The sequence below is a fragment of the Haliaeetus leucocephalus genome, unplaced genomic scaffold (assembly GCF_000737465.1).
Source record: "Haliaeetus leucocephalus isolate CR32 unplaced genomic scaffold, Haliaeetus_leucocephalus-4.0 Scaffold1000, whole genome shotgun sequence".
In the NCBI taxonomy this organism is placed as follows: Eukaryota; Metazoa; Chordata; class Aves; order Accipitriformes; family Accipitridae; genus Haliaeetus; species Haliaeetus leucocephalus.
This window is the reverse complement of record NW_010973436.1, coordinates 1,392,196-1,411,996: the sequence shown is the minus strand read 5'-3', so window position 1 is coordinate 1,411,996 and position 19,801 is coordinate 1,392,196. Positions and strand designations below refer to the sequence as shown.

General features: G+C 41.1%; 1 protein-coding gene across 7 annotated transcripts; it reads left to right on the top strand.

Moving 5' to 3' along the window:
• On the top strand, positions 1-12,173 carry LRIF1 (ligand dependent nuclear receptor interacting factor 1). Of its 7 annotated transcripts, none has more exons than XM_010584563.1 (5): positions 1-58; positions 3,976-4,051; positions 6,233-7,748; positions 9,326-9,604; positions 10,934-12,173. In XM_010584563.1, the coding sequence occupies exons 3-5, from the start codon at positions 6,246-6,248 to the stop codon at positions 11,399-11,401; spliced, it is 2,250 nt and encodes a 749-aa protein (XP_010582865.1). In that variant the 5' UTR covers positions 1-58; positions 3,976-4,051; positions 6,233-6,245; the 3' UTR covers positions 11,402-12,173. The 7 variants fall into 7 exon arrangements, with proteins under 7 accessions (XP_010582865.1, XP_010582868.1, XP_010582866.1 ...); XM_010584564.1 differs by lacking the exon at positions 1-58 and adding an exon at positions 2,161-2,216; XM_010584566.1 differs by lacking the exon at positions 3,976-4,051 and having other exon boundaries at positions 7-58.
• Positions 12,174-19,801: the final 7,628 nt, after the last annotated feature.

The window sequence follows — 19,801 nt, the reverse complement described above, 5'->3', positions numbered from 1 at the left end:
TGTTCTCCCGGACAGCTCGGGAGCGCCCGGCACGGCCGAGCAGGGAGAGACCCGCCAGGTACGGTCCCGCCGTCCTCCCTCCGGCCCTCGGCGGGGCCCCGCCGGTGCGCCTTGGGGCCCAGCGGGGTGCGAAGCGGCGGCGTGGGAGGGGCCCGGCTCCGGCATCCGCCCGCTTCCCGCAGCGGGGAGGCGGCGAGGTGTCGCGGGTGTTGGGGCGTTGGCCGGGGGGAGCGTCGCCTTTCCCGGCGGCGAGGGGCGAGAGGCCGAAGAGGAGGATGGGGGCGTTGGGGCGGCCGGGCGGGGGAAGCGGGCGGGGGGTGTTCCTCCTGCCGCCGCGCCGGCGTCCCTATTGGCTCTTCACGCCTCCGCCCCGGCACGCGGTGCGCTCGCCCGGCTCTCTTGGCACGACGTCGCTCGCTCCTTCGTTGTCAGGGGTTTGCGTTTGCGTGAGGCTGGTGAAGTCCCGGCGCGATTAGGCTTGTGCCGGAGGCAGCCCGGAAATTGGGAAGAGGAAGCCGGCTGTGAGATGCAGGGATTTTAACTTTTTGCAGTAGTAGAACGGCTTTAAACCAATCTCTTAATTCAACTGCAACATAAACACGCAACCGTAGACCTGATGTGAGCTGGATGATGCTGATTCTAATCATGCCGAGGAAATTTTCTAGGCTGCCCAAGACTCCGTGTTTACATTCCTGCTTTAAACTGGCAGGAGCTCAGCAGGGGCCGACTGCTTGAGTCATGGTTTGGCTCCCAATGCGTTTTGTTTGTCTCTCTGGAATTGTGCAATCGCTGCATCTGTTCGGTGAAGAGTTTTGGGTTAGCTCGTTAGAGCCACGGGGTTGCTGTGGCCGTGGGAAGTAGCTTTGGCGCTGTTGATGTTCTCTGCAATTCTGCCAAAGGTTTTATGGCTGAAGGAGGACCTGGTCATTGTTTGGTAGAGCTGTGGTTTATAATAAAGCACAGGGGCCGTTTCCCGGCAGTTAGCGCATCCTAGAATAATTATCTGTACTCCAAGGAGTATTCCCCAGTGGGCAAAGGATTTTCCGTACAAAATTATTGTCAAGCAGAAAACGTTTCTTCTGCCATTGTTGAAGCCTTCTGGGTTACAATAAAACTCCAAGCCGTTAGGAATGACTTGGACCTAAATTCTGGACAGGGTTTCTAGCTTCATCTACAGACTCAACATAGATTTCCAGATTTCCTTCAGGTAATAATAATAAAATATATAACAAAACAATAACAAAACATATTTTATTACAATATTCAGCTAATATCTGGATGGGATAAGGCTGTATAAAATAAATATAGACTACAGTCAATTAATTTTGATTAGTCCCTAGGTGTATGCTTCCAATTTATAATAAATGTTATGTTGCTGCTTCCTGGATTCAGCTTAACCCATTAAAATAAATTAAGTTGGTTCTCTGAAGTTTGTAGCGGCTTGTAGTCCCTGTTTGATTTATTCATATTCATAGAAGATGAAAGTTGTCTCTGAAGTAATAGCTGGGAGTAAAGGCAGACTAAAAAGTAGCTTGCTTCTAGCGAAAGGGAACGTTTCTTCTGACAACTTTGAAGTGTTAAGTGAAGTTTAAGCCAGTCCTTCTGTCTTTTTTATCTCCACTGATATATTTTGTAGATGGCATGATCATGATTTCTGTTGCAGTAATGTGTTGGGATGCCCTGATGGTTGGAATGGATTTGGTGAATGGTTTTATTTACTGAAAATATTCTGAGGGTATTTTTGTTAATGCAAAAATTAGAGACGGAAGATGAATTTTTAAATACTCAGTATTTTGTTCTTTGAGCCTGCTGCTTTGTAAGAGTGATAAGCAGTATGGGATGACAACTTTAGACAATAAGATTGGTGTGCCTGATCATATAAGTGAAGAAAACAGGAATTCTGTTTCAACTGAGGGAAATGTAGGCTATTCTTTTTATTTTTCTAGCTTGATAGAAATAAATTCTGTTTCTTTTTGTTATCTCTGCTTTCATAGCTTGCTTAGTGCCATTTCCATTGTTAACTAGGAAGCTTTCAATATTGCCATGCAGACTATTTACCTAAAGAAATAATGACCTCTTTCTGTCAAGAAAAATGTCATCTAGTTCCCTCTGTGAATGTCACAATTTTGTTGTGGTTTTTTTTTTTTTTTTGTTTGTTTGTTTTTTTTAAAAGAAAGCTGGCTACCTGAATTTGAATGTTTCTGTGGTGTCATTAGGTAAGATTTCTATCAGTCTACCACTTTTTTTTTTTTTTTTTTTTCTTTTTCCATGAGTTTTTTTTGCTCAAGTTCTGTTCAGGGATCTGCCTTATATTCAGGCCTTGGGCCATGCTAAAAGCATCATAACAATAGAAGTATTTCGAAGTGTTAATATATGAGATTTGAGGAGGTTTATATTTGTGGGGGAGGGAAGTGAAGGAGGATGAAGAGCAGAAAGAAAACTCTACTTCAGTAGTTATGGGAAAAATCCCCAAGTACAACTTGGCATGATCTACAGAATTTCTTTTACTATTTTTTAGGAAAAGAAGTTAGCCTGTTCTTAAACTAAATTAATCTGACAGTCTTAATGGGGGATACTGAAGGAAAGATTTTTCACTCTACTTAAGGAATTCTTAAAACATATTCTTCAAAGAAACAGTGGCCTTGCAGAGTGAAATAAAATAGCTTGTAGCTCTCTTCTTCATCACTCAATAATGTGTGAAAAAGCTGAAAATGCTTTATTTTATTTCAGTAACATGAAATGTCAGTCCTTGTTATTTCTTTGTATCACCTGGAAAAGTCTTTACTGATGTGAGATATATATGGTGAGGCATTTTCAACTTACAATGTGAATTGAAATAGCAAAAGCATCTAAAAATTTTGACAATGGCATCTCTACTTGGAGTACTGTGTCCAGCTCTGGAGCCCTCAGCACAGGAAAGACACGGTTCTGTTGGAGTGGGTCCAGAGGAGAGCCACAAAAATGATCAGAGGACTGGAACACCTCTCCTATGAGGAAAAGCTGAGAGAGTTGGGGTTGTTCAGCCTGGAGAAGAGAATACTCCGGGGACACCTTACTGCAGCCTTTCAGTACTTGAAGGGGGCTTATAAGAAAGATGGGGACAGACTTTTTAGCAGGGCCTGTAGTGATAGGACAAGGGGTAATGGTTTTAAACTAAGAGAGGGTAGATTCAGACTAGATATAAGGGAAGAATTTTTTTACAATGCAGATGTTGAAACACTGAAACAGGTTGCCCAGAGCAGTGGTCGATGCCCCATCCCTGGAAATATTCAAGGTCAGGTTGGATGGGGCTCTGAGCAACCTGATCTAGTTGAAGATGTCCCTGCTTATGGCAGGGGGGTTGGACTAGATGAGCTTTAAAGGTTCCTTCCAACCCAAAGTAGTCTATGATTCTGTGATCTTTCCTTCTTTCGTAGATTTTTGAGTACATATGTGTGAATACAACTTCTCAATATCATCTGAACACTTCCTTTCCTTTTTTCTTGTCTATCTATTTAGCTTTTTGTAATTCTGCAATCCTGTAAGTACCTGCTATTTGTTTCAAGTAAAAGAATGTAATTTTCCAGGAAACTGTAATCTTGCGGTTTCTTGCTCTTTTTGCATAAAGTGTGAAGATAAAAAGCTGCGGTTGTCTTCTGTAATCATGAAAAGCAGAACGATCTGGAGTTCAGACAAACTGGATTTTTTAAAGGAGATTTCTTCCTCAGCCTTCTTGAAAGATCCTGTTTGTAGCACAGTGTCAAAACATTTTTTTTTAAGTCCATTGAAAGGGATGTCAACAGTGACTCAAGGTAGAAACAAGAAAAATGGAGGTGAGCACCGGAAACCGGCATTACTGCTGAAGGAAATATGCAAATGCATCCTCTATCTCATCTCATCTCTCTCTTTCTCTCCCTGTTTTTCTTGCTTACTCTCTCTCTGATCTGCTCCCCCTCATCTTGCCCAAAAGTTAGAGGTATCCCCTTGCTTTGACAGGTGGAGGACCGTGCCTCTTTGGAGGTTTCTTCTGCCCTTTGATGCCTTTTTGCAGTGCTAGTTAGTTTGAGTGGAGGTAAGTGCCTGTTTGCTCTGTAAAAGCTGTAGTGGTTCAGCAGTTCCATGTCTGTGGAACTTGCTGAAAATTTTCTTCTGTATTTGCCTTTGAAGCATGTAACAGATACAGATGTAAAAAGCTGTGCAGGAGCTCAGTGCTGGTCTTCCTAATTCTGCATTATCAGTAGAGCTAGGAGATTTAAAGTGGCTCCAAAAGTGAGTCTTTTCTGCTTTAATTAAGTTTAAACATACAAATATTTCTAGTTGCTCTTTGTTTAAGCAAAAATATTTCTGTAAGATCATTACCCTTCAGTGCTAGTCCTTCTCAACTACCATTTCTGATTCCAAAACATCCATCTCCACTTTACGACTAAAACCTTTGATGGGAGCTTCCACTAGGAACCATGTGGCATATTGCCCATGTTTTCATTTTCAGTATGTTATTTTTAAAACAAAAATGTTGCAAACCTTCTTGCCCACTGCACTGATAAATGACGTAAATGTCTGCTTTTTCACACAGTATGCCATAGAAATGAGGCATTGTACCAAAATACTGGATGTGGGAGTTAATTCTAAGGTTGCAGCAAGGAAAGCTCTGCGTGTCTAAAGCCTTTATGTTTTAGACAGACAATAGCATGGTTATTTATGTCGACTACCAAGGGGACTGTGACCCCTCAGACTAGCAGGAACTCTCCAACTCTGTGAGTGAAGAGCATTCTTGTGACTTCTCACTTGATGGGAAAAGGCAATGTCTTGACTGACTTCCTGAGCAGATACAACGGTGGGACGCATGAATGATATCTCTAGTCACTGTTCCAAGCTGAGTTGGAAGCCCAAACTGTAACGCTTCACTGCCAGAAAAAATGCCAGTGTTTCAAAACTACTTGACAGTAAACAGAACACAATACTGATGTCATCTGGACTGGGACTGGGAAATAATCTCACGTCCATGTTCTCAATGCATTTATCGATGTAGAAAGTCAATGGGACAGAGCTAGAACGCTCTTGGTGACGGAGTTGGCAGCTTTGCCTTTTAATCATTCTGGATCTGATGTCAAGACCATGAAACCTACTTCCAGTTCATTTGGTCTCTTCTTTACTAGTGAGGGAAGCTCTGTTTTGATCATGTATGTCTCAATATGCCATGATGCTTCTGCAGTGCTTTGGGCATTAGATTATTATTCTGAAAGTCCAAGAGTTCTTTGGGGAAGATGCCTGCATTTGGGCAAACTCACTTGAAGTGGGAAAGATTCTCTGTCTTGCAATGGACTTGAAAAATCTTGGCATTTGAAGGAGTTACAACTAACTTTTGGTTTGACAAGGTTCTGTCTGTTTGCTGTTTTGAGTTCCTATCTTCACCTGCAAAAAATTTGTATTTACTCTGCAGTTTTCTCTGGTGCTGTTTCTGTGCATTCCTCCTTGTTTTTGAAGCCTTTTCCTTCATAGACTTAGGCTTCTGTTCTCATAAATGTATGTACGTTGATAGCATTTGAGTTTGGGTTTTTTTCATCTCTTTGAAGATGACCACCTTTGTAGTCTATATCTGCCTAAAGAATGAGCGGGCAGGTGAGATGCAAGCATTTGAGTTGATCACCCTACATCTTATTCCACAAAGTAAATGTGTTCTGCATCTTAATTTCTTTTTTGTATGTATGTGTCTGAAGTAAGTTCTGCTTCCATCTTGCCATGCAACTAATCTGCCTGTATTTTCCTGAAGCTTTCCTGAAATTCATGCTTCATAGCACTAAGGAGGGGTATTAATAGTAACAGGGAGATGGGAAAGCAAAAAATATGGCTTCTTTGTGAAATCTGGAGATAATGTTTTTCTTTTTTAGAATGAAAGGCCCTGTAAGTAGAAGAGGAGGATAATGTAAGGTGTTTTCTTGGGTCTTTTAACTTATTTTTATCTGAAAAGGATGCCATTTCTTGCTACTCTGTGATGTAAAAGTTGGACATTATTTTCAGATAGTCTGTGGTATTCTGAAATGCTAACCCCAAATGTACACTGAGTAGATCAGTATGATTTTTGCCAGTGAAGCTCCTGAAGGTTAGATCTGGCATTTTTCAGTAGTTAATCTGCTTCTAAGGTGTAGCAGTGCTGGGTATACAATTCACTGATGCACATTAATTAAAATATCTATGCTGTGTTCACTTATGCTATCTTTCGTTTTTCTTTTTCTTTTATCTTTTCTTTGTTAAGCATTGCAGGCTGTATGTACCGAGTAGTTCAGACGACGGGACCAGATGGAAAAAACCTTCTGAAATTACTTCCAATTTCTAAATCTTCTGGAAGCTTTGTGCCAATAGTTCAGTCTTCAGCCATGCCAAATAATTCTAAAGCGAATATTTCTAGTCCAGTCCATCTTACTTTTAAGACACAGCTTGCCAATACTACTGCACCTTCATCTGTTAAGATACCTGTTTTTCAGTCTCCTAATCCTGGAAAGATTATTCTTACAAGGACATTAGACAATCAGGAAAGTGTTAGGGCAGGTTCTGAAAGAGAAAGCTTAATTCCAAAATCAGCTGCTAACATCCAGAGCAGTTGTGTTTCAGTTGATAGACTGTCTTTGCAGAACATTGCTGTAACAAGTTCATCTAACCAGAGTAACACTGCATACATGTTGGTAAACACAAAAAGTCTTCCAGTTACTGTGAAGTCTCCAGTACTGCCCTCTGGCCACCACCTCCAGATACCAGCTGATGCAGAAGTGAAATCTGTCCCAGCTTCTTTTTTACCACCTGCAATACAGCAAAAAATACTTGCAGCTGCAGCAACAAATGTGTCTGGAGGAGCTGACAGTACAAAAATGCCAACTGTTATATATGTGTCACCAGTGAACACAGTGAAAACAGTACTTCCCAAGCGTTTGCAAGCCATTTGCCCAAAACCTGCCACAGAAGTTTCAAAAACATTAATAATGACAGCTACACAAAAGGGAAATAGTTCTTCTCCTGAGACAGTAACATCTGATGGTCAGCAGTGTCAGCAAACGCCAATGAAATGGATTGTGCAAGAAAGTCCACAGTCATCAGCGCCTTGCCTTATTCCTGTAAAGTCATCTAATAATATGGCTTCCAAGATCTTGAAAACTTTGTCAGACATGAAGAATGTAGAAGCTAACTCTGCAAATATTTTACCACTCTGTTCTAGTGGTCCTGGTGGAAGCCAAACAAAAATCACACCTATTAAAGATAATGCTCTGGTCATGTACAATGGGAAAGTCTATTTGTTGACCAAAAGAGGCTCTGATGTTCTGTCAGCCCAAGCTGACAAACAAGCATCTTCTTCTTCTGATGCTTCACTTAAAAAGCAGACATCCAAGCTAATTGATTCTACTGCAGTCAATAAAATAACCAATAAAGTAGTGAACCTTGTATTGTCAAAAAGCAAAGGAATGGTGCTGTCTCAGAAAGATCCAAAACCATGTACAAACTCAAAAATTTCTTCACCAGCTGGCTTAAGAAATGATTTAAAATCTGCACCTGCAGCTCTGGTGACACCAAGTGCTAATCAGCAGGATTCCACTGTAAACCAGAGAAAGAGTTTGCCCTTCACCGAGAGCATTTCAAGTGGAGTGACCCCTATTACAGCAGTAGGGACACAGGAAAATGTATGCCAAAATGGCAAAGAAAAGATTGATTCCCCCAAAGCAGCAAGTGCTGTTTTACCTCAGTCTAAGCAAGAGTGTGCTTTCAGTGAAGACTGGCAAAAGGTAACTCTCTCCAATAAACATGCCCATCTCCATCTCTGCTAAACTGTTATATGGTCCTGGTTCTATTTGACTAAAATGGCTATTAATAAGTTCACAGATTTTTTGTAACTAGGTATCCTGTCACTGGAAATGCTCGTCTAAAGTGTGGTTCTAATCAATAAATGATCTTCTTTTTTTCCAATAAAATTGCACTATGCAAGTGAGAAAATGCATAAAGAAAAGAAAGGGGCAGGCAGAAGATGACTTTTTATTTCCTCACAAGATAAATTGTTGGTAACAACTGAAACTATAGGAAAGTTGTTCATTGAGCTCTGACAGCTATCTGCTTTCTAATGTTGTTGATGCCACATTCTCACAGCACAGCCATTGACTGTGTTGTAGGTGTGATGTAAGGTAGAAACGTTTGCAGCTGCACAAGAGGAAAACAAGGTAGAAGAGCAGGGTTTGTCATCCAGAGACAAACTGGTGTTGCACTAAGTCAGCTTCAGTATCCACTAGCTCAGACAGCCAAAGGCAGGAGCTGTGTTTCCTTCCTTTCATGCCATGATGGGGAGGGATCCACCTCCTTTGACTCATGGTTTCATGTCAGGCAGAAGAAACTCTTGAGACCTTTAATGGCATTCCCTCTTCAGGCTGGACCTACATATTCTTTTAAGATCATAACGTCAAAAATATGTAAAAAAGTCTTCAGCCTCAAGTCCTATGAACTCTACCCATGAAGGTATGTAGGTCAAGTTTTCAGTTGCTCAAGAGGCCAGAACGAATTTGCCTCCAGATAAAAAAAAAATCATTCTGAAGCTAGTTTATGCTTGCTTGTGTTGATGAGGCAGATGAGAAATGTCAGCTAAGCATGTTTGTGCAAATTTTAGACATTTAATCATTGCAACAGACTGTAGGCTCTCTTTTTTGATTGTTCCTCACCTGAAAAAATGGTTAAAATAGACTTTTTTTTCTTCAGTTCTGTGTGATGCTGAGTGTTAGCATTCTCATTTGCTTTAACCTCTGTGAAAAATAGCATTATCAAATGTTTGCTGCTTTTAGTCTGTAAATTTGCAAGCCCGTGGATTGCCAGACATACTGATATGAGATTGAACTTGAAGAATCAGAAACAGTTCAGGTTACAATGCAGTTGGATACAAGAGATGGCTAATAGTTCTTTATTAGTATTATCAGCCACAATGCAAATATGAAATGCATTCAGCAGTCTGAAAGTGACACTGTAAAGACACTGTCTGATCTTCTGTCATCTTCCTTTGTTACTTTAAAGTTTTAGAATAGGTGGTTCCCTTGTTTCTTTTACTTCTGTGGTTTACTAGTTGGACTGTGCATTTTCTGGATGTTCCACAATGTTCTTGGGTTTTAAATAGCCAACAAGAAAGTTAGATCTATCATAATATGTATATAATTTCTCAAAATTGGCTTACCTGTGTTAAATGTAACTCTCGGAGAATGGCAGACAAAACAAATGTTCACCTGTCTTTCTAGTAACTAGATTTTAGTTTATATGTATGGAGAGAGAAAGAGAGAGAGAGTGAGAGAGTGTGATTGATGGCTCTCTCACTGTTTCTATATTTCAGATCCAGTGTGAAAAGATGGATTCACCAGGAAAGGTTATTAAAATCAAACACCAAGAGAAGCCACATTGGAAACAATACTTGGAATTAAGGAAAAAATTTGGTCTCTCTAAGGAGGAGAGAGTGTACCTTAAAAGAATACCATTAAGGACCCCCTATGAGAAACCAGAAGAAAGGTTTTTTTCCAGTAACAGCTTGAAAAGGAAAAATGACTCTTGCAGTTCTTCATCGTTAGATGTGGAAATAACAAATCAACGTCAGGAATGTGTTAAAGAAGAAAAGGTATCTTGAAATTTTTCAGTGCTAAAACATGTACTGCAACACATTCAGAAAGCAGCATATGTGTAGTCAATACAGAGCTGCGTGTTTATTTGGACCCTCCCACCTCTGGATTCACCAGAGCAAGTCAGTAATTGTTATGGTCCCTGTGAGAATTGTTCCAACAACTTGTTTGTGTACCACAACAGAGTTGTGTGATTTCAGTACGACTTGAGTACCATCTAAGAGTTTTTGTCCTCTTTTCTGGGTTCCACTGGAGGAAATTTGAAGAACAAATGCTTTGAAGAAGACTGGACCCTCTAGTGGTGGCTGAACAGTCAAAGGGATAGTCTTCATTGGAATAGAAACCGTACCTCTGTATCCTGATTTATATTTAGCCTTATGCAACAATTATGTTTATCCAGTAGTGCAATGGATATAAGCAGAATAATAGAAGAATAATTTTTTGTGAGGCTCTACCCTTGAGTTTGAAATCAGTCAAGTGCCATTATTTCAAGGCACTTCAATCACTCACATGACTATGTGTGGCTGACTTCCAAAGAAGGGTACCCACTTAGTCATGTGTGGTTTTATTAAAAGAAATTTACCTGTGTACCTGTCTAATCTTTAGAGTTACAGATGTCTTTATAAACTTAGTCCTTTGTCATTGGCTAGGAACTTGTTTGGGTGCTTCTGGAAATGTTCCCTCGACGTAAGGATTTCCATCTTAATGCATTAAAATTATTTTATCCATCCAAAGTAGTTCTGTGCAGCCATAGTGTTCTAAGTTTTCTTTTGTATGATTCTACTCTACCCAGTCAAAGGCTTTCTCAGGTTTTAGTAATTCTGTGTTAAGAGCCCTGCTTTGAGCAGATCTGCTGGGTGCTCTTAGTAAAGTACATTAACATTTAAATAACAAAACAGCTGACAGGAATGCACTCTTGTAATGGACATTATTGCTAATGTTTAAGCTTTTTGGAAATGTAAGCATGAATTCTTCTATGTTTCGAATTTTCCCATCAAGCTAGATAGAAAGTTTTTGTCTTACATTACAGTTAAAGAACTCAAGCAACCACAGGAGGCGATAGGTATGCAGAGGAAAGGCAGAAGTGCACTGTTGACTAAAAAAGGAATTTAGTGTTCTGGAATTGTTAATTGGGAATCTTTGTTAGAAAAATATTGAATATGGAAGTATGTTTGCTCAAATTGCTAAAAGAAACATCTTCCATATAGTAATTCTAAGAAGCTTGCAACAAATAACTTGTAATTTGCGCTTAGTGAACTATGATGTTATAATGTAGAATGATGCTCAATTTAACAGAAGTATATTTTGTATGTTTCTTGACTGTACAGATAATTGTGGATTTGGAAGAGGATTTGACTAAGAAAAGAAAAATAAAATCCTCACCACTGTCAGACAGTGGAAAGAGAAGGAAAACTTCAGTCAAATCAACCACAAGTCCAAGTTCAGAAAATACCACCTCAAGTGTCAGTGTACTTAACAGAAGTGTTTCACCCCCACCAGTCTTACCGCAGCAAGGTATTTCCACAGACTTTGTTACATCGTCTCTAGGGAGGGACTCTGAGCAAGACCCATACTCTCAATATACTGACATTACAGACTTTAGTATTCCAGTTTTAGTGTCTTGTGAAGGTGATACTTCAGTTCTTGAAGGTTCTTTCCGAGATGATGCTTTCCCTTTGACTCCCCCAGACTTGGATGAAACAATACGGGATGAAAAAATAAAACGACTTAAACAGCTCTTAAGAGAACGGGAAGCGGCACTTGAAGAGATGCGTAGAAAAATGCAGCAAAGCTGAAATACTGAAGCTGGTGATCTGGACCATATTCATCTTCATTTCAGTGACTTCAAGAAGAAATTCCTTGTTTAAACAAATGTGAATATTTCTGGTAGATGGAAGATCTTAATGAGGTTTACAGTATGTGTTTATTTAGAAGAGTATAGGTTTCTTGTTAAATACCGGAAATAAAAGACTTGGACCATCAAACTCTGCTTCTGGGACATTATATGTATCAAAGAATGCAGATAGGCATTTTTATTAGTCTGTTCTTTATATTTTGAATTGAGGGGTTTCTGTTTTAGTCCTAGCAAATAAACTTTCCCACTTTGGAATTCCATGGCCTAGCTCTTAGAAACTGAATGTAAATTGCAAACCCCAATTGTAGATATTTTTTTGTTTTCCTAATGTGCATGACAACTTTTGTGAATTCCTGAGAACTGTCAATTGTCATAAAAGGTCAATGGTCAGTGTTTAATAAATGCTATTTAAGTGATCTTGGAGTTAGACTTTAGGCAGTAATAATGCAGATATTTATACAAAACCTCTTACAGATGTGAAGACGGAAGCAGTAGAAACCCCTGCTGACAGTTATCTAGTTATGTGTCTCTTTCTTACTGTTATTATTGTAAGCCTTTATAAGGCCTTTTGCCAGCTGTGCAATGAAGTTCGGTTGTGAGGTTATTTTTTGTGGGGGGAGGTGCATTTTTTTTTTAAACAGAATTATGTTGAATAATAACTTGTTGAAGCAAAAAAGGCATATTTCTTTATCCAGGAGTGGTATCTTCAATAATTCTTGATGAGTATCTTTTACATTAATTTGTTCAGTCTTTATTTGGACGTGTCTCTTGCTACCTTAATTTGATGGTACCTTAGTTCTGCATTGTAGGAGAGAATGTGCACTCAAACTGTCTTTACCATCATAATTTTTATAGATCTTTGTATTATATTTTCCCAGCATATTCTGTCATGTGTTGTATGGGCGCCTTTCACTACCCTTTGTTGTCCATGTCATTGAATCTTGTAAGGCCCTTCTGCAGTTCTTCAGTCCTTATTGTTACAGCCATGAATAACTTTTGCCAACAGAATTTGTCATTGTTCTTTTTCTTGTCCATTTATGGTTATATTCAACATCACTGATCCCTGTAGAACTCCATTGCTGATTTCTGTTCATGGGAGACTGTTTGCAACTATTCTTATTTTCTGTATTTTAATCAAATTATCATCAGTAAGGTTTTTCTCTATTATCACATGGATGCCTAGTGTATGTATGTATAGAGTTTTGGTGAAGGATGTTGCTTTGGAGATAGATCTTTGGAGAGCCTAGTAGACTGTATCAGCCCTATGTTCATAATTAATATGCATCTTGATAGTGTGAAAATCTCAAGTGGATTAGAGAGACAGGCTTTTTCTTCCAAGGGAAGAAAAAGATGGTCCCTGCTCTGAATAGCTTGAGATAGACCAAATGTAGGAGAAGATGATACACCAAACACGCAATGGTGAGCGAAGAAGAAAGTTTATAATGGACCTAAACTCTTTAATTATTGAGATTGCTGTATAAGAGGCAAGTGCCCGTGATAGAGCAGGCAAGTAAGGATGATATTATCATGGGCATCCATGGGTTAGCTGTGTGTGGAGTGAGTGTTTTGGGGCAGAAATCCCATAGTTTAGCATAGGACAACAGACATCTAATGAAGGGCTGATTCACAGTGGAGAGAATGATGTGCATGAATTGGGCCTCATGACCTACGTTATCATGCAGCCCAAGTATCGCAGAGCTAGGAGCACATGCAAGACAGCTGGGTGCCTGAGGAAAGGACTGTTGGTTGGACCAGTGACCTGTAGCCTGACAGGCCAAGTTGCTTATGGAGCAGGTGTGCACAGATGTTGTGTGTCCTTTATTGGTAAATGTGCAAAGCAAAGAGGCTAATTTATGGGAGATGATTTTTTTGAGCAGCCAGTGATGTCAGTGAAGAGGATGTCTGCAGTCTCATCTGTGCTTGTTCCAGAAAGCATGGAAGAAGTGTAAATTTAGCCAAGCCTGCCTGTCAAATATAAGCAGTAGTGAGGAGGCAATCATTTTGTGTGAAAAGTGGGAATATTCCACACATGTATGTGGGTGTGACGGTTTGACCTTGGCCATCTATCAAGCACCTACCCAGCTGCTCACTCCTTCCCCTCTCCTGCAGGATGGGGAGAAAATAGAAGACAAGCAAGACTTGTGGATTGAGATAAAGACAGTTAAGCAAAAGCTGCATGCAGGCAAAGCAAAATAAGGAATCTAATCACCATGTCCTATCAGCAGGCAGATGTTTAGCCATTTCCTGCGTCTCAGTGTGTATAGTGTTTACTTGAGAAGACAAATGCTGCAACCATAAATGTCTCTGCATCCTCCTCCTTTTGTTAAGCTTTTATTTGCTGAGAATGACATCATATGGTATGGAATATCACCTTGATCAGTTTGGGGCAACTGTCCTGGCTATGTCCATTCCCAACTTGTCCATCCCCAGCCTGCTTGCTGGGAGGGAAGCAGAGAGAAAAAGAGAAAGCCTTGATGTTGTGCAAGCACTGTTCAGCAATAGCCAAAACACTGGTGTGTTATCAACACTGTCTCCCTCACAAATCCAAAACAGCATCACATGAGCTGCTATGAAGAAAATTGGCTCCATTCCATGCTGTCCCAATATGACAGGACAGCAATCAGAAAGGGAATAAAAGCAGCCTTGTGTCTTGTATCTAGTGCTGCAGTCACCTGTTGTGATACTCTTCCAACAGATGTCACTCACCTATCCTGTCTTCTGACAGAAGTCTTTCCTCTGTTTTCCAACAATCTCCAAAGAAATTAATGAAGCTGAGTTCACTTACCCTCTCCTTTTGCTGGGAGGATTCCAGATTTGACATTCTGAGACACACCACCTTCTTTCTTCTAGAACCTCTTTTACCCTAGCAAAGTGGTCCATTAGCCTGAGTTTTCTCTAGAGGCAATGATGAGATACTGAAAATTCAGAGAAGAATCCTCACTGCAAGGTTTTGAAGAAATGGGATGAGTAGGATTTGGTGGAAAAAAGGGAATGGGCTATTTCCTTGCGATCTAGTAATGGAAGACACTTGGTGCAATTCAGAAAGACAAAGCCAAGCCATCTATGGAAGGAATAGAGACGCCTTTCTTGGAACAACATCAGCGCAAAGTTGAAAGGATCACACAGCCAAGAGAGGCCCCTTGGTGTGCTGATGTGGGAAGGCTGCGCCAACAGCAGGAGCAAAGGGACTTCCAACAGCCAAGGACCTTGTGGGTTGTTGGAACTGCTCCTCATCCAGACACATCATCTGTAGCACAGATTCTGTTTTTCTGCACTGTTCATCCTTGAACTCCTATGATCTGTTAAGAGTTTGTCTGTGACAGAAAAACTAGAGTCCTGGGAACGCTGGCTGTGGCCCCAGGAGTGGAAGTTACTGGCAGCCATCCCTATGTGCAGCCTTGGCTGGCAGAAGGCATTGCAGTTACACATCACGCTTGCTGTGTTAAGTACATAGCAATATGAAAACCATGGATTTAGGCTATGAATTAAAACATATTACTTTCAAGCAGATATTCAGGAAGAATCAGCGTAAGGCCTTTTAGGAACTTCTGGATCCAAAGAGGAAAAGTGGCAGTGAGTGCTGGACAAAACAGTCTGGGAAGCAAAGTGATACTGGGCCAGTTGCTAACATCAGCCTAACCTGGTGACTGGGAGTATCTGACCAGAACTATCCATGTGCAAAGATGTTACTTTTCAGCTAGAGGACAACCCACCACAGCACCAGCATTTCTGTATGCGAACATGAATCTTCACAGAGGTCCGTCCCAGCCATTTATAGAATCATAGAATCATTTAGATTGGAAAAAACCCTTAAGATCATTGAGTTCAACCGTAAAGTTAACACTGCTGAGTCCACCACTAAACCATGTCCCTAAGCACCATGTCTACATGTCTTTTAAATACCTCCAGGGATGGTGTCTCAACCATATGTAGCCTGAGAGGCGACCTGGAAGCTAGGTACCCTAGAGCCCATCAGGTCATTTCTTCCTGGCAAGCCAGCAGTCAGCTGCTGGGGTGGAGGTGTGCAGAAATACTAGAAAATTAGTTAATGTGCAGATACTTGTTACCAGGGATGTGCAGGTTCAGCTGTGAAACTGTTTTGGACAGTGTGGAACCGACCCTGGACTTCCTACAGCGTGTGATCTGAGTGAACAAATTGTGACAGATTTCTAGTGGCACACTTTGCAGTGGGAGCATATACCAAGGCTGAATTTGGCAGAGCCCTAGCTGTCCTCCTCTTGTGGATCTGGGAAGCGTAGAGCAGTGCAGTCCGAAGACGGCTTCTGGCAAATGGAGAGGGAGGTGGCACTGCTTTCAAAAGCAGGACATAAAAGCATAAGTAGTCAGTGCTGGATTAGTCTGAAGATCCATCCAGCTCATCATTGTCTCTCCAGCAGAGATCAACATGGGGAAAGAAATCAGATTGGAGACCAATAGTGGATGCCTAGAAAAGAGTACAAAGACATAATGATCACAAAAATGATCACAAAAATGACCACAAAAATGACCAGAGGGCTGGAACACCTCTCCTATGAGGAAAAGCTGAGAGAGTTGGGGTTGTTCAGCCTGGAGAAGAGAATACTCCGGGGACACCTTACTGCAGCCTTTCAGTACTTGAAGGGGGCTTATAAGAAAGATGGGGACAGACTTTTTTGGCAGGGCCTGTAGTGATAGGACAAAGGGTAATGGTTTTAAACTAAGAGAGGGTAGATTCAGACTAGATATAAGGGAAGAATTTTTTTACAATGCGGGTGTTGAAACACTGAAACAGGTTGCCCAGAGCAGTGGTCAATGCCCCATCCCTGGAAATATTCAAGGTCAGGTTGGATGGGGCTCTGAGCAACCTGATCTAGTTGAAGATGTCCCTGCTTATGGCAGGGGGGTTGGACTAGATGAGCTTTAAAGGTTCCTTCCAACCCAGACTAGTCTATGATACTGTGATTCTATGATGCTATGATTCTATGATCATATGCAAGACTTCACTGGTACTTCTCATTTTCCAGCTCTTAAACAGATGTGGTATCTTTATGTTTAATACCCCTTGATTTTTTTTTTTCTTTGCGTGTTATATTTTTCTGTTAACTTTTTGAAGTCAGTTTAACCAGGCCTCAAGTTACTACGTCCAAGTAAAAAATGATTTTGTAGACTTTTTTAATCTGCAGTCTTTCTTTTCCTAGACTGGGAAATTCTGTGTAGGTGTTGTCTGAACAGAAACTATATCTCAAACGTTTGACCATTTTTGTTACCCTTCTCCGTAGCTTTCTGGATCCACCATAATCTTTTTCAGATGGATGGACCATGATCATCCAATGATGAAAATGTCATTGCATCATGGAGTTACAGTGGCTTTTGTTTTTGTTTTGCTCTCTATACCTCCCTGATAATTTCTTATATTCCAGGGCTCTTTACTATTGAGCTGGTATTTTGTGGACTGATCTACTAAATTTGCTGTTCTCTTTGAACATAACAGCTCATTCAGAGCTCATTATTGTGTATGGAAACACAAGGGTTTTCATTCATGTACACTGAATTTCATAATTTGTTTTATTGCTCAGTTATTTGGTGTTATGAGAACCTTCTGAAGCATTTTTCAATGTTCTTGAGAGCTGTGCCACTGGCAGACTTTGACATCTTGCTCTTCACCCACTTTTCTAAATACCTTGTGAATATTGAAGAGTACAAGCTCCAACAGGAGTATCTGGGACTTCTTCCTTTCATTGAGAAACTGACTGTTGAGTCAGCCTTTGTTTCTTCTCTTTAAACCAGCTTTTCATACAGCTGAGGACAGTCCCTCTTTTGCGATAGCGGCCTAGTTTCTGGAGAACTATGGTGAAGGAGGTCCAGGTAGATGATTGAGCATTGATCCCTGTTTGCAGGGACACCAATTCCTTTCGTAAGCGCTACTGGATTTGTGAGGTAGGTCTTGTCTTAACTGAACCTGCAGAGACTTTTCTTTGGTTGTAGAGAATTGTAATAGGACAGAGAAGACCAGTCTGGAGAGAGGATGAACAGCCATGGGAGCAGCAGAAGAAACAAGGGGCAGGAGAAATGTCAGAATGGCAGCATTTGATGGCACTGGGATTAGCAGGTCATCAAGATCCCAGCACATCTATTTGTAGCTACTGAGGACCTCCAGCTCAGGAAACTAATGTCAGTCTAAAAAAAGGCAACAGATTAAAATGAAAACTCAGGCCTTTAAGAGATGATGGTGGGAAGACAGAGTAGGAGTCACAAGACACCTAGATAAGAAGGGGAAGGATAGTAAGTAAATCCAGATGGTTCACACAAGTGAGGAAGGATGGATAGCCAAAAGATCAATCTGTCAGCTCCTAAAGGGCATGAAAAGGTGCTTTCAAAGCCAATAAGTAGTTGCCAAAACTAGAACCACCCAGGAGATGTGAGGAGAATGTGGAAGCTGGTGTCATCCTCCATGTCACAGCAAGCAACACTGTCCAGACCACATGGACACCTACCTTGGTACCTGCCTGTGGTTATGAGAGGGAGAGAGGGTTTTAATTTAAAACAGTAAGATCTCCCATTGAAATTCACTACATTGTTGTTGCAATGTCACAACGTTTTCCTACACAGTCTAGCATTGCTATTCCATCATTCCATTTTTATTATTTCTACTTATTTTATTGGTATGGACAAGAAAGTGCTGCTCTTACGGCTCCATAGACGTCCCTGGGAACACTTCAAAAAGTTGGTGTTGTATTTGCCACTCTCCTGTCCTCTAGTGCTAAAGCAGTTCTCAGTGAGAACTTATTTCAGCTGTTTCATCTTTTATTCCTTCAGGGTTCTTGTTTGAACATGAGAGTATAATCCCGTTCATTCATAAACTCATTACTGTTCATCAGTTTGTTTTGAAATGTCTCACCAACATCTCAGTTTCAGACAGATCTGTCAGTTCCCTGTGGTGAAAAGATGCGAACCTTTCTGGGCTCTTCTGTGGTGGTCATGGATACCAATATCTTAATTTTTTTCTGATAGACTTTTCTTTGAGGACTCATTCTATAACTTGATCTCAAAAACCTGGCAGACTTCCTCCTGATGTTTGAAAAACATATTTGTTGTCCCTTAAGTTACCTGCTTATTTGGATGCAAGTTCAATTTATGCAAGGCTTTTTTTCCCTACATCTAACAGCTGCCTTAACCCAGTTCAGCCATGCTGGCTGTCCCCCTCCTTCCCCAAGTCTAGCTGGCATGCATTTGCTCTCTAACAGTCTCCAGTGACTTGCATACATTTTGCCCTTTGGGCTAATCCCTTTAATTCTCTTTTTTTTTTTTTTTTTTTAAGTGATGATGGCCTGACTTGCTAATAATTTTTCTGTAAATAATAATAAAAAAACCCCAAACCATAACGACCATGTTTCAGTGCATAAAGGATGAGTCAGCTGGAACAGTTTCCTTCTGTAACACTACAAGCACCTATCTAGTTCCTGCCCCATCTTCTCGGAAGATGACGCTCAGTCCTTGCCATGTTCTCTGTTGGCTTTTTTCTTTGCAGCTTTACTGCATCTTTCTTCCACATTCTTCTCTACCACCAAAGTTGCCGCCCACCCCAAGGTGGCAGCCTGCCATTTCGCTTTGGGTGGAAATATATGATATTCTTGTACTCCACCTCTCCCACCTGATGAGTGGTGTTTAAGCTTAACGCAATCTGACAACCCTGAGCTGTCCAGGTGGTAGGGCGAGGATTCCCAGCTGGTATTGGCTCTGTTGGACACAGGGGAAGCTTCCAGCAGCTTCTTACAGAAGCCACCCCTGTAGCCCCCCCTGCTACCAAAACCTTGCTACACAAAGCCAATACACTCCACCCCTCGCCTCTGTGCATCACATTTTAAAGAACTATCATTAAAATCTACATTCATCACACAAAATCTTCACTCACATTAACAAAAAGAATTCCCCGCTTGTCATGCAGCTCTTAACTCTAGCTGCGTTCAGTGCATGTTTTGCCGGTTACCTCTCTCAGTTACTATCCTTATCTCAAACTCCTCACATTGCCTGCATTCTCCACCAAAAAGACTGTGGTGGGTTGACCCTGGCTGGACGCCAGGTGCCCACCAAAGCCATTCTATCACTCCCCCTCCTCAGCTGGACAGGGGAGAGAAAATATAACAAAGAGCTTATGGGTTGAGATAAGGACAGGAGAGATCACTCACCAATTACCGTCATGGGCAAAACAGACTCAGCTTGGGGAAAATTAACTCAATTTATTGCCAATCAACCAGACTAGGGTAATGAGAAATAAAACCAAATCTCAGAACACCTTCCCTCCACCCCTCCCTTCTTCCCGGGCACAACTTCACTCCCGGATTCTCTACCAACACCCAGTGGT